The 19,651-nt window shown below is 38.7% G+C and overlaps 2 protein-coding genes across 9 annotated transcripts in view; one reads left to right on the top strand and one right to left on the bottom strand.

Moving 5' to 3' along the window:
* The window catches only part of LOC109857031 (segmentation protein cap'n'collar), an 89,797-nt gene that overhangs the window by 60,165 nt on the left and 9,981 nt on the right, over positions 1 to 19,651 (top strand). For all 8 annotated transcript variants that reach the window (XM_020432890.1, XM_020432889.1, XM_020432888.1 and 5 more), the window contains 2 exons: positions 2,305 to 2,539; positions 3,139 to 3,363. In XM_020432890.1, the coding sequence (XP_020288479.1) occupies positions 2,305 to 2,539; positions 3,139 to 3,363 (460 nt within the window). The remainder of the gene's footprint in view (positions 1 to 2,304; positions 2,540 to 3,138; positions 3,364 to 19,651) is intronic.
* On the bottom strand, positions 4,150 to 8,610 carry LOC109857032 (ATP-dependent RNA helicase vasa). The gene is made up of 4 exons (XM_020432897.1): positions 8,403 to 8,610; positions 6,869 to 6,928; positions 4,780 to 6,759; positions 4,150 to 4,696 (listed from the first exon to the last, which is right to left on the bottom strand). The coding sequence occupies exons 2-4, from the start codon at positions 6,920 to 6,922 to the stop codon at positions 4,628 to 4,630; spliced, it is 2,103 nt and encodes a 700-aa protein (XP_020288486.1). The 5' UTR covers positions 6,923 to 6,928; positions 8,403 to 8,610; the 3' UTR covers positions 4,150 to 4,627.

The following is a 19,651-nucleotide window of genomic DNA, read 5'->3' as shown; positions in this document are numbered from 1 at the left end:
AAAAGAGAGAGGCGCGGTGAAGAGGAAAGGGGGGAGAGGAGACGAAAAGAAAAAGAGAAAGACTGGCTTAAACGCGCGACGACTTTTTTCCTATAACTCAATCACGGCCGTTATACGTTCGAAGACGGGATGAGCCGTAAAGTCCGGGCCATTAGAAACGCGCGGTGGTGCGCGCGTCGCGCGCTGCACGACAAATCGCCGTGGAACAAAAGTCTACCGTCCTACATTTCGCGCGCCGCCGCCGCCGTCGCCGCGAAACGGCCTACACACACGGCCCGGCAGATGCGCTGACAAGCGAGAATCGCCGTGAAGGCGTCGCGCTCGACAGATTGCACCGGCGACTGATTGATGCGCCCGCGAACAACAATCCCAACAGGCCCCGGCGCGGCAGTGCTGCTTCCCTATTCATCTTCTTCTTGCGCCCAAGCGCATTAGCGACAATACCTATGTGCATTAAGGCGCTTCTGGAGGGGAAGGAGGTGTATGTGTACGGTAGGGTACAACATCATACCCCCCCGTCAGCACTACCGCGTTTACGCTTTGAGCAAATGCCCGTGCGCACACACACACACACACACACTCTCTCTCTCTCTCTATATCTTTCTCTCTTTTGAAGAAAAGAAAGAGGAGAGAGAAATTTCGTGAAAGTACTGGTACTGTTCTCTTTCGCGCAATTAGCGGACAAATCGAACAATTCTCTACGCGCGCATGTCGCCGTAGCATTTTTGCGCGAAGATGTTTTTCTCGAACACGTAAAATGCATCGTCAAATGCTTTTCGAGGCGTTTTCCCGCCGTGTTTTTCAATAAGCGAGAAAAAAAAAAAAATATATATATATATGTAAATTAGATAAAGTTTTTGTCTGTTTCTAACAGACGGCGTTTAGAGAAATTATACTAATTGTGTAATTTATTGCACGCGTGTGTAATCTGTTATTTACTGCGTTAGCAAGTGTCGACGCGCGCGGAGTTTCATAAATCACACAGCTTTTTGAGCGGAAACACTTATTACACGTCGAATCAAATCTCTAGCGCGCGCGCGCGCGCGATTCAACGTGCGCGCGCGTTGCATGCGTGTGTATGTTTATTTGGTGGCTACTAACAAACAAACAAACAAAAAAAATACTCAATCAAAATGGGGGGAAAAAAAAGTATTGCTTTTTTGAATCATAAATTTCGTCCGTCGTAATTCCGTATTTTGATTGACACGCGATCACGATTGACGCACGCCCCTTCACAAAGGGAGAGGTATATATCTTTGACACACGTAGTATCGCTGTTATTAATATCCTTTACCTGATCGTACGTGCAGCCAACACCTACGCGAGCAGCGGGGGTTCCCGTCTTCCCGTGGAATCTCTCGTATCTTCGTCCGCAGTTGACATTTGACAGGCACAAGACGGCGGCGGCTGCGGCTGCGGCGGCGGAGATTCTTCTCGCGTGACGTCCAATCGATGGATGTTCGATTCCTATGATAATAACGTGTACAAAAAATAAGATAATTGCCGCCGAAGGTCGACAACCGCCTAGAATTTCGTGAGCCTCTCGTTTAAAACACGAAATTCGTTTTTTTTTGTTTTTTGTTTAAATTAATTCACAAGAAATCACATATAGAAGTAACACACTTATTTGTGATGAAACTTTTACAATGAAACTTTTCACACATTTAATTGAACATTTATGGTTGATTGTGATTAACGATATTCAGGTACACATAATATATCACTTACATGTATAAACATACATCTTTTGCAATAACCATTCTTTGCACTCGTAATAATTCGAATCTCATCCTTCCTCTCCTTATCGATCGATCAGCTTGTAAATTTTACATCTATACATATTCTTTACAATGTAGAATATAATAAAGAGAAATGTTTGAGAAGATTCTTGAAAATTTTTTTGTTATGTTTTTTTTATGTATTTATCTCTAAATTACACCGAGAGAAAAATGCAACACAGAGAGACAAGTGCAAAGAATTGAAACATACGTGACAGTTGAACTTACTTATTAAACATTAACGGCGAAACATATACGTACGCGCGAAAATATCGTCGTGACGCTCTTCGTCTCTAACATGTACTAAGTGTAACAAGTGTGCGAACACCGATATTCTCTTGTTAAATTCGTTTCGCCAAAACTCACGCTTCTCTTTTGTTTTAGTCGTTACCTTGGTCCGTTGGAGCAGAGATCGCGCAGAGAAAAATATTGATCTCACTGCTTTTTCAATTGCGGCACGGAATACATTTAATAAATTTTAACGGTTTTTTTTTGGAGGATAAGAGGAGATACGTTCGTGTTTCAGGGTCGCATGCCGTTCATGCGAGCTATGGGCATGGAGCAGCGGTGGCAGGATATCGCGTCACTTCTGTCCCTGCCGGGAGCACCGGATCACTTCGCGCATCCCGCACATCCTGGATATCCAGGACACGGTATAAGTCACAGTCATTACGAGGCTCAGCGCAACGTGTTACTTCACAATCCCACGTTAGCGCCCCCCGTCGGAGATTTGAATTCGACAGGACCTTATCACAATGTGGGTGAGTATCTCGCCTCGAGTTGTGATTCGTTCAATAAATACGTATATGCGTATATTTCTCTCTAGTCTATATCTAAATCTAAATCGAGTATCTATTGTTTAATGCGCAGACAAGAATTTTGCAATGCGAATAAACCGCGTCTCATCGAACGGTGTTCGATTAAAAAAAAAAAATGTTTATTGATAATGCCTCATTAGTAAGAGACATATCAATGGCCATCTATTCGTTGTACTGAATTATATGATTGAAATTTGCACATAGAATGTATGCGATGATTTGTAAATTCTGATAAGTATATCTTTGACAGTCTTTTCTATCTTTCAAAAATAGTTTTGTGTCGTATTTAATGTTTAAATATTATCTTTTTAATCTTAAGATATATTTGTATTTTCAAAACATGCATTAACAAAGTTTTATATCATTTTTACTTTACATACCTCATACACGCAAACACATCGCGCGCGCGCGCGCGCACACACACACACACATAGTTACATCGCCAGCCAAGAGACATCGATTTTTATAAAATAGGAGATGGAAGTATTGAAAATATTATTGAAAAGATTTCATTGTCTGAACTAAACTGCTCACTGTTACAGGTGGGTCGTCAAATTTGGGTTCAGCTGTGGCAACGTCGATGAATTTGACAAACAGTAGCGAGCCAATGGGTGCGGAAAGTGGGGCGACTTACAAATCTGAACCTAACGATATGATGTATTATCACGCACCTCCAACAACAGAACCCATCAACCAAACCGACGGATTTCTTTCGTCTTTACTTAATGACGAGGACTTGCATCTGATGGATATGGCCATGAACGACGGCAAGTATCTTTTTTTTTTTTTCTATATGCACGTGTATGAGGTGAAAAGTTCTTGGCCCTGACAGAAAAATAAATGTTTTCGGAGTACAATTCTTTTACATTTGGATCTGTCAAAGTGCTCAAAAGTTATTTTGCTGCGGAAATATATCTTGTCGTTCAATATTAATTTTTTACTTTCTAATTTTCGAACAATTTCTCAATGTTTGCAAACGAAAAAGTTGCACGAAGTTATATTTGATAAATATGGAACTCGCAATTATTCGAATCAATTCGTGAACTTTTATGAAACATTTGTTTTTTTCATATTAAAATAATTACGCAGCATCTACTCGCGAACTATTAACCTCAAACTTAAATTGATATAAGATTTATTTGGTTAACAAGTTCACTTTGACCGTAAGAAGGATCAAATATTTTGCATTTTTGTTGTTTTAATAAACATATTCAAGATTTAAAGATTGCCATTTCTGTATTAGGGCGAAAACCTACTCTCGTGTGTGCATGCATACAATTTTATTTACAGTGTAACGTACTTCTAAAAACTCGCATACTCACATAAATTGCAATTCTTTGGTAAAACACAGACTATTGGTATCAAACTATAAAATTAGTTTACTGCATGTATGTATCCTTTTATGCAAATTATATTTTCATTATTTTGTTTAATATTGGAAATCAAAAAATGAGAACTTAAAAAAATGGTTCAATTAAAACTTACTTTTTTATTATAAAAGTATAAAATTTTGCTATTATTTTTACATATAAAAATAACATAATGCTATATCAAAATATAACATAATTAACGGATTTATCAAGTTATTAGGAACTTAGAGTGTAGAATACAAGGAATAAATTTTAACTGCTCACTCAGTGAGAGTAGTTTAAATCTAAATACAGTATTTAGAATTATCCTAATTAAGATTAAGAAAAAAACAAAAAACTCGTGTATTTTTTAAAGAAAAAACAAGTATCTGTTTTTTATGTTCACAGATAAATGAGATACAAGCGCATATTAATTTAAAATATGTTGCGAAGTAGCTTAAACAAATTTCAGACACACAACTAAATGTTGTCTGAATTAGAGGTAGATGTATAAATAAATGTATACTTTTTACATTTACTTATCATATATACATCCCTAACGAGTAGAAAACTAAAAAATAAATTTAAAAAACAAACAAAATATCATTGATCCGTGTTAGGACTTAGTTATTAAAAAAAAGTAAACGTATAAGTTTTTGAAACGAAACAACGCTCTTGTTGTTTACCATACTTCTTCTGGTTCTGCTTGAACAGGCGGTACGTAACCAACATCTTCATACGCGTTGTTATCCTGCGCAAAAAAATAGTACAAAATGATAAAATTGAATATTTTCAAATTTGAAATTAGAAATATTTAAAAAAACAAAAACTTACTCCTCTAATATCTTCACCGCCAAATCTTCGTCCTCTTCCTGATGCAAAACCTCTGCTGGCGCCACCGCCACCTCCACCACCTCCGGAACAAGATTCAAGCCAGTCGGGTACCGGTTGATTTGCTTGTTTCAAAATCCTGACCAAATCTTCGGTTAGATGCCCATCGACATTTGGATCAAATAATGCAGTTGCCTTGCCACGGTTTCCTACTCGACCAGTTCGTCCAATTCTATGAACATACTCTTCAATAGTTTTTGGTAAATCATAATTAATCACGTGGGTAACATTTTTGATGTCCAAGCCTCGTGCGGCAACCGCCGTAGCAACTAGAATCCACATCTTTCCGTTCTTAAAATCATTCAGAGCTTCTTCTCGCTCTCTTTGCAATCTGTCGCCATGTATGCTAGTTGCCGGAAAATTGTTCTCAGACAAGAAAGCTGCAATGAAGTCTACATGTTTCTTCTGCTCCACGAATACTAAAGTACCTTCTACTTGTCCTTGTTCTTGCTGATCTTGTAACAAATTTTTCAGATGTTTTCTTTTTTCAGAAGCGCCGTTTGATTGCATAAAATTCTGCTCGACATCTGAGCACGCGCCGCCAACAATTCCAACAGTGAGAAATAGATAATTTCTCAAAAATCGACCTGCGAGTTCTTGTATTTCATATGGAAATGTGGCGGAAAACATAAGCATCTGTCTTTCTTCCGTAGGTGATATTGTATCGTGATCTACGATTTTTTCTACATCAGGCAGAAAACCCATGTCCAACATTCGATCAGCCTCGTCTAACACGAGAAATCTTAACGACGAAAGCTTGATTCTGCCTCTTCCGATGAAATCTAATAATCTGCCCGGAGTCGCGACTAAAACGTGACAACCGTTGCGCACTCTGTTCGCCTGATGCATGGTTGACGTTCCTCCGTAAGCAATCTCAGAACGCAGAATGGAACCAAGAGAAAATTTCCGAACTTGTTGAAATATCTGAATTGTTAGCTCGCGTGTAGGTGATATGATAATTGCCTGCGGTTCGCAAGAAGATTCAGTTTGTACTAAATCACGATAATCTTCCAACAAAGTGTGTAGAATAGGTAGTACAAATGCCGCCGTTTTGCCGGAACCAGTTTGCGCGCAGGCCATCAAATCACGACCTTTTATAATAATTGGTATGGCGTACTTCTGAACAGGCGTAGGTTTTGTGTAACTTGACTTTCTAATATTCTCCAACAACAGAGTTCGTAAGTGTGAATCTTCAAAACTATTTATTGGTTGTGGCGCATTTTCACCAGTCACTTTTACTTCAATATCGTCATATTTGGCAAAGTTTATACCCATTGACACGTCGTGTGCAAACAAGTTATTCTCATCAGTAGGTTCGTCAGGTGGAATGTAGATCTCTCTTTTCTTCTCACCGTCTTGATTGTCATCATCATTGTTTTTACGTCCTCTGCCTTCGTTATCACTATCGTTTCTGTTAAAACCACGGTCATTATCACCATTTCTTCCACCTCCCCTCCCACCTCCTCTTCTACCACCTCTTCCACCACCTCTTCCTCCTCTACCTTCTTGATCGCCTCTATCATTATCTCTGTCTCTTCGGAATCTGTTATCTCTCCTGTCATTTCCATCCTTCTCAGTGTCACCGTCATTGTTACCCCAATTGTTTTGGCCATTGTTTCTGTTTCCCTTCCACCTATCATCGCCATTATTTCTACCATTATAATGCGACCTATCTCTGCCTCTTCTGTTACCTCTGTCGTTATTGGTGTTATAGTTGTTCGTGTCATCCTGTTGAGTGCTAAAGTTATCTTGACTTTCTTCTTTCCACCCACTGTCTTCATTCCATCCATCTTCTTTCCATTCATCATCTGCATTATTTTTAATAGTATTATCTCCTCCGATAGGAAATTTTATGTCGTTGTTATTGTTATGTGGTATTGAACCACGTCCTCTGCCGCGGCGCGGATCATGGCCTTGGTCAAACTATTTAAAAAAATTTATATCTATATTAATAACTTGTGGTTTTTATTTTTAATTATTTATTCTCAACATATATTTTGACTAGATTTAAGGAATTTTTTAATTTTCTTACCATGGATGTATCTAGTGATGTCTGAGGTACGGGATCTTCATTCCATTCATCCATTTTGTCCTATAGAAATTTTATACACACATATACATCATATTATAAAACATTTGTATATAGATATAAAGATATGTATATAAAAATTTTTTGCAATAAGATTTGAAATATACTTCGATATTTAAAAGCATAAATATAAATCTGGAAACATTATAAATTTACAATAATAAAATATTAGTGCGTAAAAACAATTTTTATGTAATAACTTTTTAATCACACAAAAATAAAATATTAGAGAAATAAAATATCAGGAAAATAAAACAAAACTTGTAATACATATGTGCGTTAATTAAAAGATACATTAGTTGGAAAATTCTCTTACAAAATTTCTAATACATATGTGCATGAGAAATGTATATTATTACACAAAACAATTTTACATATTTTTTGAAACTCAGTTTACTAGAGTGCGCCCAAAAACCGGTTCTTTCGTACGTAGTTCTTGTGTCTTCGGCCCACTTGAACGTTTGAATGTTTTGGTATTTCGGTCGTTGAAAGAAATATGAGAGAAAAAAAAAAAGATTGTAAGGTCAACTCATGTTGCTTACATCTCTTGGTTCGGTTTTGTAACAGCTAGTATAGTGAGCCATCATCCTATAAGCCGGATACCGAGATAGCAAACGAATCACAAATGCAGAAACGACCAATAAACATCGATCAATCGGCTAATCAAATGCATTTTGCATTTGCTAAGTGAATAACCACCGCTTTATACTTTCCGTAGTTTTTGAATTTTTTTAAGAGTAAGATGTTCTCTCCCCTACTTTGGGAGGAACAGAACTAGAGTCCAAAAAATATAAGCAACACAAAAAAACCCGAAATCTCTAGCGAATATGTGGCAACAGTTATGATTTTTCTATTAAAATTTACTCGACATACAATTAATTGCGTGTTAAAACAGGAGTATAATTCTTCCAGCAGTTAATTGAAATCTGCGTTGCGCAAGTTTTCATTTTCAAAAGTTCAAAATATTCGTTCACACTTTTCTCGCTTGAATAAACATTTTAGCTCTAAGTTTTTTTTTTGTATCATCTTGTTTTATTTTGCCAGATAGAACATCGTAATAATCACACACACATACACACACATCTATTGTTAGATCACAAGCAAGGGAACGCGGACAAGTAGTTAAAAAAAATATATAATACGTGCACACAAACGTGTCTTGTTACAGTGAATAGATAGAATTTCTAAGACGTAAATAAAAAGATCAAGGTTTTCTTTTGTAATTTAGCATCATCATGCTGTATCGATATAACATAAACCATAAAATATATCCCGCGTATCCCATAAATTCTATATTGAACAAACTACATTCAACCAACGTAACGAGACTGGAATAATATTCTTTGGGAAAAATCAAACATTTTCACGTGACGAACAAAAAGGAAAATGAAAAAATACATCTCGGCAAGATGGCCGCGCCGGCAGTTTGGCGGCCGATGCGTACACGGTGTTGCTTTCTACGTTGCTTTTTACATACCTCGTATCTGTATTCGCACTATTTAGAACGTTTCCCGTGGACGGACCTCGTTTTCGGAATATGTATCCGTCGAATATCGCTCTTCGCGGTGTTAAATCACAGCTTCGGAGAAAGAATCGAAACGAAATTATTGTGCGCGCGAGTCTCTGATCCGCTGCCTTTCGCACCGTTTTCTGCTGTGCTTGCTAGAGATTTCTGCGCGGGTTTCTCCGAGCGAACAAATCAGGTTCCAGAAAACAGCGCAGCGCGCACGCGCAGTGATCCGCGCGCCCTCTAGCGGCCGAGGTCCGAACTTGCACCTTCAGCATGTCGTTGTCTCTTTGTCGATAAAGCGGTGTCTCTTCAACGTACAACTCGAACAGCCATATGTATCGTCTCTCACTGTTTTGTTTGTTTTTTTTTATTTCTTTTATTTTTTTATTGGAATATTTCATTTATTAGAGTACTTGTATCACTTTATTAGGGTATTATGTCTGTTTCCACTGAAAATGTTATTCGTTTTGAAATAAAGAAGCTGTAGGAATGTCTAGAATGTACACCTGCGGTGACTTTGTTCGCGCGAAAAAACCATTTTTCGCAGAACTACACACACAAAAAATATCTGAATAGGACTACGTGGAACGGGATTTTTCTCTTCTTGAGGAAGTCGCATATTTATACCGAAATTTTTACATGTATATGAAATAAAGTGTTAACATGGGTCGTGCAGATTGCGTTACTCAAAAAGACCCGACCATGGGTTACATAAAACTATTGATTTGTGGCATTATAGCAGTGTGCATGGAGAAGAGAGGGAGAGAGAGAAAGAGAGAGAGAGAGAGAGAGAGAGAGAGAGAGAGAGAGAGAGAGAGAGAGAGAGAGAGAGATAAAATAACAAGATAGAATAACAAAAGGGGAATATATTCTTTTTCGGTTATGCGACGCGCAATAGAGAATACAGACTTTTCTCATGCAAATATTATATATTATATATTATTTCAATGTGAAAATAAGTTTTACTTTTAACTTGGAGATATCTCGCTTAAAAACCTTCTTATCTCAAAAACCTGTGTTAATTTATCATAGCTTATACTTTTTCTCTTTTATGTCTGTTGTTTATTTACTGAGATATAAACATTTGTAGAAAGAGATATAAATGTCGAGATTTTGAATATTTTTCAACGTGTGAAACGTAGGTCAAAGTGTCTATAGTTTTTGTGTCGACCGTTGCACAGGAAACAACGAGCAAAATCATGTGGCGTTCGTAAAAACACAAGAAAAGAAATTGTGAAAAAGGGAAAAGCTACACAAAAGATTGCTATATATTCATAATATCGGCTTGAGAGATACGTACACGTGTGGACATCGGAAGATCTTTCTCGGTCTGTGCGCAAAATGTAACAAATTCGTGAAGTTTTCATCGAACAAATAAGTTACAACAAAAAGAACAAAATAAAACTACATGTAATATAAACATGTAATGGATATTTTACGTGTGATTCTAATATTATAGAATTTAATTTTAGTTTTTTTTAGAAACGCACATATACAGTTTTATGTGTGAAATATTTTTTACACAAAAAAAATCAGATCAGCGACTATTCTCTTCTCGTTGTTGAATTAGGTTTTTGCGTTCACACAATGTGTCTTCTGTCGTATAGAACGCAATTGGCACTAATCTATAAACGCTGAATCATATCTCACCTTCGAGCTTCTCGTATTATTTTCAAAGCACCTTTGTTCACACATAAAGCGCGACGCAAGCGCGATAAAAAGAAGTCAAGAATATGCAAATTACTCGGCACATACAACACAATTTTGATATAAGTAAAGTAACGTAGAATAGATAGAAGAAATTTACAAAATTTACTCGTTAATAATAAATTATACTTGTTAATTTATGACTAGTATCTATCAGCGTTTGACTTCTTATTAATGTTGTTTTATTTACATCTATAATAATTAAATTTATATATATAATACTTTAATAGTAACGCATTTACAATGTGGCACTGATATTTCTCACATTTCCATACAATAGCATTAATTCTTGCAAGTAGCAATTCATCTTTTTTCTCGTGCCAATGCCCTCGCACTTGACTGCGCTGTCTTGTTTTGAGATTGTTATTTGGTGTAGATTCTCTTCGTGTTTGGAACTCCGTTACAATATTTAGGAAATATCTTTGCAAACAGTTTCATAAAATACTATAATATTATTCTAGAATTTTTGTCTGCAAAAAAAGAATATATAGAAATATATATATATATTCCTTTTTTGCAGACAAAAACTCTAGAATATTATCATATTATAAAAAAATAACACCTTTTATGTTTCTTTAAATAGTAATTCTTATTAGTTGATGAATATTCGAGCGCTACTTTAATTCTCTACTCTTTCTTATGGTTCTGTCCTTTTATTATTATTATTATAATTATATATATATATATATATATATATATATTATATATATATTTTATTATTATTATTATTATTATTGTATATACATATATAGAAGAATATCATAGACAAGAAAGAGTAGAGAATTAACTAGCGCTCGAATATTCATGAACTAATAAGAAAGTAAGATTACTATTTAAAGAAACAGATAAAAAGTATTGTTTTTTTCAAAGAGACGATAACGATATTGTCGTATAACGTGATAATGATTTTGTTTCTTACAAATTATTAGATAAAGATTAGAGAGAGCGATAGAGAGAAAGACTTTTATCCAATTCGCGTTCGTGCGAATTAAAGAGCATTAAACTTTCGAATGTGTCGCCTCGAAAGCGATAAAGTACAGAAGTTTGAAACTTCATCGTATACAAATGATACGAACTTTGCACACAAGTGATAACGATATCACTTGGCCGATCTCATCTTCATCTTGGCAGGGAAAAAAATCTCGAGGAGATTTGCATCGAGTTTAAAATATCACGTTTTTAAAAAACGCTCCATCCTTCGGCGCGGATATAGCGCGGGGGAAAAAATAAATAATCGTAATAGCGCGAGCTCACGTCATCGGTGAACGACAAGTTGCGCTCGTGTTATCAAACTGAAGCTGCGCGCGTCATTCGCGCCATCAAGGATGCATACGTAAGCGTTTAGTACGGGTAATAATTGCAACCGTCGCGCAACACACGCGTGAAATATTTATCTCCGTGTAGGTGTCTCGAACGCGAAAAGACGAAAAAAAAAAACGAGAAACACAGTTGTTGCGCGGAGCGATATGAAAACTCGGTTTCTCTGTAACGTCGGTGCTGTTGTCGGTTGATGTTTTGCGACAAACGCGTGTGCCGAGAGACAAAATTCGGGAGACGTTCGATTATGTCGTCGCGATATTTTCACAGTACAATCCTGAGTCTTCGCGCGGTTTAGACGTCGCTCTCTAATTATCAAAGAGCTCTAGATAACCGTCTATATGATCGTTGATCGCGTTCGCGCAAAGCGAATATCGTTCAAAAATTTATAGCAATCTGATTGGCGAAGAAAAGTCGATCCATCAGAGCGGCGAGATCAAAAAAACACTCGCCGGCCTTCTTTCATGTAGCAAAAGTCAGATTTTCGCATGTAATTAGAGAGCGATAACAGTAGAAATCGTTGAATCACACAGATATACAGCCAACGCGACACGTTGCACACTCTTTTATCTTTATTATGAAATTATCTCGATAAATGTTTACAAAAACGGACTCGGCCCCGATGACTTTGACCTTGACACATGTTGCCAAGGACATGTCCCTGAGTAACAATCGAAAGGTTTTTAGCCGTCGCTCGCTCTTCGTTAAAAAGTTATGATCTTAAAAAGCTGTATCGAGTTTACGTATACTGTTTACGTATACTATCTGAACAGACTTAAATATGCATAATTTTTATACATAGAGAATTTACATAGAGGAAAAAAATATTGTGCGAGTGTGTTCAATTATTTATATATATGTAGAACTTCAGAAAAAACTTTGATGTGTAATAAACAAGAACGCGTGAGTATTCATACGTATGAGAAGAACTAAAGGTGGTAGATACTCCCTGCACCTCCCTCAAGAAAAAAATAGGGAACGACTTCCGATTACATGTCGCTTCACGTCAATAGTATGTATGTACGTGGTTTTTAGCGACACTTAATCAGAAGTCGTTCCCTATTTTTTCTCAAGGCGGTGCAGAGAGAGAAGCGAAGAGTCACTCCTCCTGCACCCCCCTGCCTACACGCTTACAAACAATTAACACAAACAAAATGTATATGACGTCGGAAAATAAGAATTTATTTATGAAACTTTTTTTTGTTTATAACTATTTAACAAACAACGGCTGAAATCTTTTGATTGTTACTCAGAGACATGTCGTCGACAACATATGTCAAGGCCAAGATCATCGAGGCTGGATCCGTTTTTGTAAACATTTACCCTTTACTTAATCAATAAAATTAATTATGTAAATTGTCGTATAAAAGAAGATATTTTAGAGAAACTTTTTCTCGCGATGTTGATTGAAATGTCATCAGATTCTGGGTTTTTTTTATCTCGCAGAGACAAAGATCTCGAAGTTGTATCGCTAGGATTTTCCGTAACACGTTTCGCAAGAAGAGGTCACAGTCTGCGAAGAAAACGGGGATAGAGCGACCGGTGCGTTTTGTCCGTGGAATTTCTAATTGACGATTTCTCACGAGTTGGCGCGACGTACGCGGATTGTTTTTTTCTTTTTTATAAACCGATACACGCCGGGGATATTTAACCACGAGAAGAGGGTATCGGATATTCGATCCGTCTGGAATTTGGACCACCGCGCGCGCGTTCGCTCGGACTCCGCCGCACGAAACCGATCCTCTCGGATAAAATACAAGATACGGGCGCGTGACATCGCCTTCGTCGTACTAAGTACACTTTTCACTTTGCCGTGTGATTTATCGATATTTTAAACGCCACGTTCCTCCGCAATCCTCCGGATGGTGCGCAATACGATCACGTGACTTCGCGTAGAGCTTCGAGACTTGTGAATGCAATAAATTTTGTGACCTTCGAGTGTACGTACGTTTTTTCTCGGAAATGCATGAGCAATAGAGCGTATCGAAAATAAGATTAAAATTACTTGTGCATAATAAAGAAAATTGCTGATATCATTCTAGTCACTTTTTTGTTACGGAAAGTCGAGCGCTGTTGTTGTTTTTTTTTTCCCCTCCCTCCGATAAAACAAGAGGTTCGCAAAATTTGCCGTCCGTGTGCGGCCGACTTATTTTGTCTCCTCCTCGAGTTTTAGCTTATAACCGGAGAAACCTGCTAGAAAAAGGTGATCATTCGCGAGACACTCTTGTACACCGAGTACGACTTGCAAAAATCCCGCCATTCGCGCCTCGATGATGAAGAATGCCGAGATCTTTTCGGCGTGATGAAAAACGCGCGGGAACTAATTGCGCATTGCCCATCGATGAGACAATTAGCATCCCGCGTGCGCGCGTTACGTGCTTTCACGAGAAATAAGTGCAACGTTCTCTCGTGACGCTGTCGTGCCGCTTCGAACGATTCGATCAGTTCAGAAGAACAATATTATGCGTAGACAATTGTGAATATTCATGTCACGTGAATCGACAATTTTGAATTACTAATAACGTATGAAATCTACGCGTTACTCACGTTGCATTCTCGCACGTTAGCAAAGGTGTGATCGCGATCGTTTTCAAGTTGTGAAAAGGGAATAAAGTATATGTGTATACATATATACATATAATTTATGTATGTAAAATAATGTATTATTAATCTAATATAAATTAATTAAATATATTATTATATATATTATATATATAATAAAAATTAATCTAATATATTATTATCTAATATAAATTGATCTAATATATTATTGATATAATAATTATATATGCACAAGTAAATGTACTAGTGTTTTTTTGGGGGGAGGGGAGGAGGAGATGTCGCGAAGCGAAGATTTAAAAGTTGTTCAAAAATCAACCATGCGACACGCCATATTTCGTGTATACAGAAGAGCTAGATGTTGGGTCACCATACGTGTACTGCTTTTTAATGTGAGAATGCCATGACAATGGAAGATCCCCCTCGCGGATCCTTGAGATTGATCTATCGCATCCATCGCAAATGCGAAGTTTCGAACGTGGCGCTCGGTGTCTGTTTTCGTCTCTTTTTTTAATTCGAAGAATGGGTCTAGATATCTCCACGGCACTCAATCGCATCAATGGTAAGGCTGGTTTATTTATCGAGACCTTCGAGAGAGATTTGTTTTGGCTTTGACAAGTTTATAAACGCGTCCGTATATATATCATTTTTGATTTCCGGAGACCAAACGCTGTTACGTGACGACGTTTGTCTAACAGTAACGTTCAGATTCAAAGCGACGTTTAGAAAATCAATAAAAAAAATGCACATAGTATGCAAATATATATCGAGCTGCTCTGTTCGCCACGTAGAATCAAGAAACATGTTCAAGGTCGAGTGTGAAAAGTAAAAGATAAAATAAAACACACACACCGGCATACTCGGTACACAATACACCGTCGACTGGCCGTTTTTCAAACATAAGCTGCGGTTGCATTTAATTACAAACCCGTCGCGCTTATAATTAAAGCGGTACGGGAAAAGACACGATGGTACTTCATCGAAACGATTAAGCGCGTCAGCTGATTCGAAGAGACAGTTACGATGCAGGTTATGCAAGTTCCTTTGCACCAGCGATTCCCAACTTGTAAATGCTCGCCAAAGTTGAGCAGACGTGTTTCCGAATGAATACAGATCCGCCAAACGGCGCAACATCTCTTGCCGTTTAATTGTAATCAATAAATTGTATCTGTTTAACAACCTACATAGAACACACGACGCGAAGTGTCTCTCAATTGAGTTCCAATGACGTGAGAGTAAAAAATCAAGCAGCGTGACGAAGTGTGTCGAAAAAAAAATGTTGGTAAAATTAATATTTTGTTTTTTTACGTGTGTGTGTGTGTGTGGAGAACTTACTTCGTACACGCGCGTCGCGAACATTAGGAAGGGAAGAAGAAGAAAATTCGCGAATGTGAGATTTGGGAACCGCTGGAATTCGCCAACGCGCGAAAAAAAAAGAAAAACGCGCGCAACACACGCGCGTAAACGCGACTGTTTGTCCGGAACATGATTTGCATCATTCGCTTGGGCGATGAGTAATGAGAGGAGAAGCGACGATTGCTGGCAGCGCGCGGATCGTTGCAAGAGGCGGCGACGACGACTCACGCGCCGCCGTGCCTTCTTCTTTCTCTCTTCGGTTTCGCGTAACGTGCGCACGTGCGCTCGCATACGTATCCACGTACCATACGTATGTCACAACCCGCCAAGTGAGTCATCTCCCTTCTTTCCCGCTTGTTGCAGATCTCGTCAGCCCGCGATCGTAATAATAGAACAAAATTGATTCACCCGAGAAACGTTTCCATTTACGCGCGCGGTTTGACATTCGGCGCGCGTAATTTCTCGTCTACGTGTTTGACACGCGCGCACGCATTTATTGATTTGCGCGCGCTTTAACGACGACGACGATGACACGAGTACGTTAGCGTTTTTGTGATTGCCCATCGATTAATCCCATCCGAAGTCACAACATTCGATGTTAATGCCGGCGCGTCAAGTTTTAGCTAATGAGACATGAAAATATTTTTGTCCGCGTGACGAATCTCGAGTTATATAAACGTTTCTCTCTCTCTCTCTCTCTCTCTCTATCTCTCTCTTCACACGTTTTATTGCAAACGAATATATCTCCAAGAGTCAAGTATTTAAGTCGTTCGCATGACAAAACGTAAAACTATTGACTTCACGTGAAAAAATTCGGTGGGACCAACGAGACGAAATCGAAAACTTGCGGAGTCAAAAATGCGACAGAGGAGAAAACTGATGACGACAGAAATACTCGACACCGTGGTGTTAATTTATATTGTTTTTTTTTTTTTTTTTATGATTACACATCATCTCAAGAGTTCTCGTTGATACGGAGTTGTAAAATTGAACGATTTCATCGCTCATTGAATATTCGACAGAGTTAAAGTGAAAAAAAAAAAAATGAACACGTGCGAGAAGAGAAGAAGCAAACAAGACAACCTTGATTCGCGCGCGGCATTGTCTTATAATAGAAATTTTAGCCGCTCACATTACGGCTGCGAAATCGCGCATTCAAGAATTCGCCTACCTTCGAGACACGTTGTTTCGGGTTGAGCGGCGGCGTGAATGCCGTTATGCAAAAAAAAATCCGGATGTGAAAACGAGTTTATGTTAAACAACATTTTGTGCGAAATCTCTCTCTCTCTCTCTCTCTCTCTCTCTCTCTCTGTCTTTTTCTTTCTTTAGAATGTTACAGTGCCACTTGTTTAGTCTAACGAAACAAACACGACGTAATGTGAATGAAGCAAATAAATATTATCATGTTAATAATTCTAGTAAATCACGGAACTTATCGCTATCAGGAAACTGTACGTCGTGACATACATAGTTGCTTCGCGTCGCTATCTTAAAAAACGAAAAAGTTTTATCTGCTGAATTACTCAAACCTTGAATAAAAAAACGTGACATATCTCGCGCTCTCTCCGTCCGTTATCAATCGCGCTACACATTGTTCCGTTCATGCGCGTCGTTCTTCGTGTGTGCGATTCAAAGTTCGTTCGAACCAAGCGAGCGAGCGGATTGTCCGGGAAACCGGCTTTGAGAGGATTTCGAGTTCGTCGAGTTCGATTCTTCGACAGGCAATCCCCGTATAATAATCACCGCCCATTTAAATTCTATTATATACATATATATATATATATATATATATATATAATATCTCGGTCGATTTAGCCGCGCGTTCGAGTCCGCGACGCTTAAAAATCGTATCTCGATTTGAATATCTCTCTCGCAACTCTCTTACATAAACTCGCGTGTGTGCGAGTTAACGCGTTTATTTCCGTTACAGTTTTTTGCTGCGCGTAATCGTCGAATTGTCGTCAGAACTGGTATTACCGCCGTTATTATTATCACCGCGTTCTAAACGCGTTCCGATAAAACCGCTCCTTCCTCGATGGCGGCGACGGGTGACTTTCAAGAGCCGCATAAGAGTGTGTGACACGTGAGCCGACACGACGACGACGTTGATCTATCTTTCGTGGTCGCTTACACTCGCCGACCCTGACCGAGGGTACTGCTCTCGCAACCGGCTCCCCGAGTCGTTCCCGTCTCGTGATTTTTGCAAAGCTTCTTTGTACTTCTCGGATCTGCAACGGCGGTTCTTGCAAATCCACTTATGCGTCCGCCTACATTTGCTGCATGTTGTTCGCTTATTTGCTGTCGCGCGAAATCGCATATGGAATTCGGAAGTACAACGCAAACGTTGTTGCAACGACGCGTCGCGTCATCCGATTGAGCGAATATTTTCTGATTACCGCGTCGAGAAAGAGAGACGGATGACGGACTTTCGCGTGGAAGTTCAAATGTGGACTCGAAATTTGTCCGCGCAAGTTCCAGAGCGAATCTTTACAGCATTTTTTCTGCCGTTTTGTTTTTCTTTTTTTTTTTTTTACTTCGACTAGTTTTGTCAAGTCAGAAAAATACACGCGTTTGACCGCGTAACTCAAGTTACAAAAAAAACGTAAAAAGAATCAATTACAGCGTCGCGATATCAAAGCGTGATAAAAAAAATAATACCCAACAATTATCGATATATTCGAGACACGTATTTCATTCAAGTGTTGGCCTTACGCACACACATGCCTTTTTTTTTTTACATAGAGGATAAACAAGGTGACAAATTACCTGAATTAACAAATGGGTTTTATTTTTAGAATAAAACGCGTGTTATGTAAAATTTGTTATCGTATGTGATTAATGTTTTGCGAGTTGTGTCCGAAGGTTGAGTTGAATTGATGTAAGCTTACACCTCGGGTCACGTACAATATGTTAGGTTAGGCTTGTCTCAAATCCCCGTTGCAAATGTTAGTGCGAAGTCGAAAATAATTTTCGAGAGCAACTTCTAGTTTGTACAAAGATAATAATATTACACATTTCGTATTGTACATTCTCTGTGAAAATTTGTGTTGCGCGTACGAGTTGGCGTATCGGGCGGCGAACAGATGAAAGAGACGATATATATATATATATATATATTGATCATTGTAAACAAACGTGAGATAATACCAGTCGCATTCGCATGAGAATAGACTTTCGGAAACAATAACAGCAGATATCACACAGCGGAAAAAACGCGGCGAATCGCGCGCGATTATCTTCATCGCGCTCCAACAAACACCGCGGACTTCATCGTCGTCGTCGACAATTGCGGCGACGTTTCTTTGTACAATTGTACGATAACACACCGCGTGCTTCTCTCTTCGTCGCGTTTTGAGTCGCGCAAAATGACGAACAAAAAACCGCTAATTTATTCGGTCGGCAGTCCGCTCGAGTCGCAATTATTGATGTGTTTTCGAGAACGATGCTCTGTCACGTGGATGCTGCTGCACCGTGACCCACTTTCGTAACTTTGTCTCACACACATATGTGCGTGTATATTTCGAATTCGAAAAACTTCTTTCAAATATTGACTCGATCCGTCATCGTGCGCCTTGACTGCCGGCGCGCTTCGTTCCATCCGTTTCTCTGTGTGTGTGTTACACATGTATGTTTCATCTGTGTGCGGTATTTCAATCGATTACGTTTACGTTCCGAACAATTTCGCATCGCCTCGAGTGAGGTAAAACTTTAACGTGTGCTATTTGTCTTGCGTGTTTCATTCGCAAACGAGTTTTTCATGAAGCGCGCGCGCGCGGATTTTTCCGCGATTTCACAAAGCGATTAATTGCCTTTTTTGTTTTACAGACCCCTTCACCGTTGACGGTCCGCGCTATTTTGTGGTTACGGATATGTTCGTTGAAACGATTTATTTTCTCGCGGATCTTCCCGCGCGCTTCTTTAGAACTCCGTTTTTTTCTGACGTAAAAAAAGTCGCATTACGAACACGTAAAACGTGTCTTTGCTTCGAAAACAGATTCCGAACGAAAACATTGCGTTCGACATTCCGACTCGAAAACCACACGCGTGTTATAAATAGGTTTGCGTGTGCACGCTCGTGTTCTCTATTATCACTCGACGTGGTTGGCGAAACACAGAGATATCGCGTCCATATTTGAAACGCTTAGTCACGGCGACCTCGGCGGACTCGAAAGGTTTGTTCATCAGTTCTTCAATTAACGTTTTGAGAGAAACGAATGCCCGCGAGAGATGTGTGTGTGTGTGTGTGTGTGTGTTTTTCCGCGGGATCGCGTCTTCCA

This window comes from Pseudomyrmex gracilis, unplaced genomic scaffold (genome assembly GCF_002006095.1).
Source record: "Pseudomyrmex gracilis isolate BER0280 unplaced genomic scaffold, ASM200609v1 scaffold_140, whole genome shotgun sequence".
NCBI lineage: Eukaryota > Metazoa > Arthropoda > Insecta > Hymenoptera > Formicidae > Pseudomyrmex > Pseudomyrmex gracilis.
Note: the sequence above shows the minus strand (reverse complement) of the source record. Positions and strands in the feature narration are given on the sequence as shown.

Excerpts from the sequence above, each read along its gene's own strand:
- LOC109857032 (XM_020432897.1), bottom strand. The coding sequence starts at position 6,922 with ATGGATGAATGGAATGAAGATCCCGTACCTCAGACATCACTAGATACA. Across the intron at positions 6,760-6,868 it reads CATCACTAGATACATCCATG|TTTGACCAAGGCCATGATCC; the intron begins GTAAGAAAATTA and ends TTTTTTAAATAG. Across the intron at positions 4,697-4,779 it reads GCGGTGAAGATATTAGAGGA|GATAACAACGCGTATGAAGA; the intron begins GTAAGTTTTTGT and ends TTTTTTGCGCAG.